This window comes from Empidonax traillii, unplaced genomic scaffold, assembly GCF_003031625.1.
Source record: "Empidonax traillii isolate 1590-97213 ecotype Southwest subspecies unplaced genomic scaffold, ASM303162v1 scaffold6775:size5692, whole genome shotgun sequence".
Classification (NCBI taxonomy): domain Eukaryota; kingdom Metazoa; phylum Chordata; class Aves; order Passeriformes; family Tyrannidae; genus Empidonax; species Empidonax traillii.
Window position 1 is genome coordinate 1 of NW_020961968.1, and position 1,109 is coordinate 1,109.

General features: G+C 47.9%; 1 protein-coding gene across 1 annotated transcript; it reads right to left on the reverse strand.

Moving 5' to 3' along the window:
• Positions 1 to 6: 6 nt before the first annotated feature.
• Positions 7 to 640, reverse strand: LOC114073514 (olfactory receptor 6F1-like; the record flags this gene model as incomplete). Its single annotated transcript, XM_027911250.1, has 1 exon — positions 7 to 640. A coding segment is annotated over exon 1 (538 nt), but the record flags the coding sequence as incomplete, so codon positions are not given.
• Positions 641 to 1,109: the final 469 nt, after the last annotated feature.

Sequence of the window (1,109 nt, forward strand, 5' to 3'; positions counted from 1 at the left end):
TGTCACAAAGAAAATGGGGGATCCTGTTGGAGCCACAGAAGGACAGCTGAGACAGGAAGAGCGGGTGGCAGCTCAGGAGGGTGAAGCCGATGACCCAGGCAGCAACAACCAGGCCGAGGCAGAGCTGAGGCTGCATGGTGGCAGCGTAGTGCAGGGGTTGGCAGATGGCAACACAGCGGTCAAAGGACATGACAAGGACCAGGATACACTCTGTGCCACCCAGGGCAAAATAGAAATAGGATTGGGCAAAGCAGCTGCTCAGGGAGATGGTTTTCTGATCAGAACTCAGGATGGCAAACAATTTGATGCTTGTGGAGGATGTAAAGCAGATTTCCAGGAAGGCCAGGTTGCTAATGAAAAAGAACATGGGCGTTTGCAGGTGGTGATCCACACACACGAGGAAAATGATGGTTGCATTCCCTGTCACTGTTGTCAGGTACATGAGCAGAAGGATCAGAGAGAGAAGCAGCTGCAGCCTTTGACCAAGCTCTGGGAAACCCTCTAGGATGAACTCGGATACTGCTGTTTCATTTGCTGCTCCCATGCTGAATTTCAGTTCCTCCTGCTGAGACAGGAACGTGGCAAAACCCAGGGTGATAATTTCACAGTCTGGACAAAATGTTCTATCCTTCCCTCTCTGCTCCTTTCTTTTCCTGCAATCTCCCTGTATAGCACAGAGATTGTCCTTCAGGCAATTCTCACCCCCTGATTTTTTGTTTCACGTTTTACTTGGAGTACTCAGGGATTTTGTTGTCATTTCTTTTTTTCTTGTTTTTCTTTCACCAGAACAGAGGATTCTAAAGAGGCTGTTGGCCATTTCACCCCATTCCTGGGAAATTCCAAGCTCACTCACACCTACTGCAAACATCTTTCACACCTCTGTGCCAAACCCCTCTCTTCTAACGCGCAAATGTTAACCCATGAAATCACATCCATCCTGTATGTCTAGAGCTCTTGTTTCTACTTTTCAGTGTTTGCCTTTTGCACTGGGAATCCCCGAGAATCTGTTGGTTTCAAGATAATCAATATCAAGTATTTTGCAATCCCCTGCTTTCTGCCACAGCGTCTTGCTTTCTGGTTCTTCAGGAAAAGGGAGGGGAGGGCAGAAT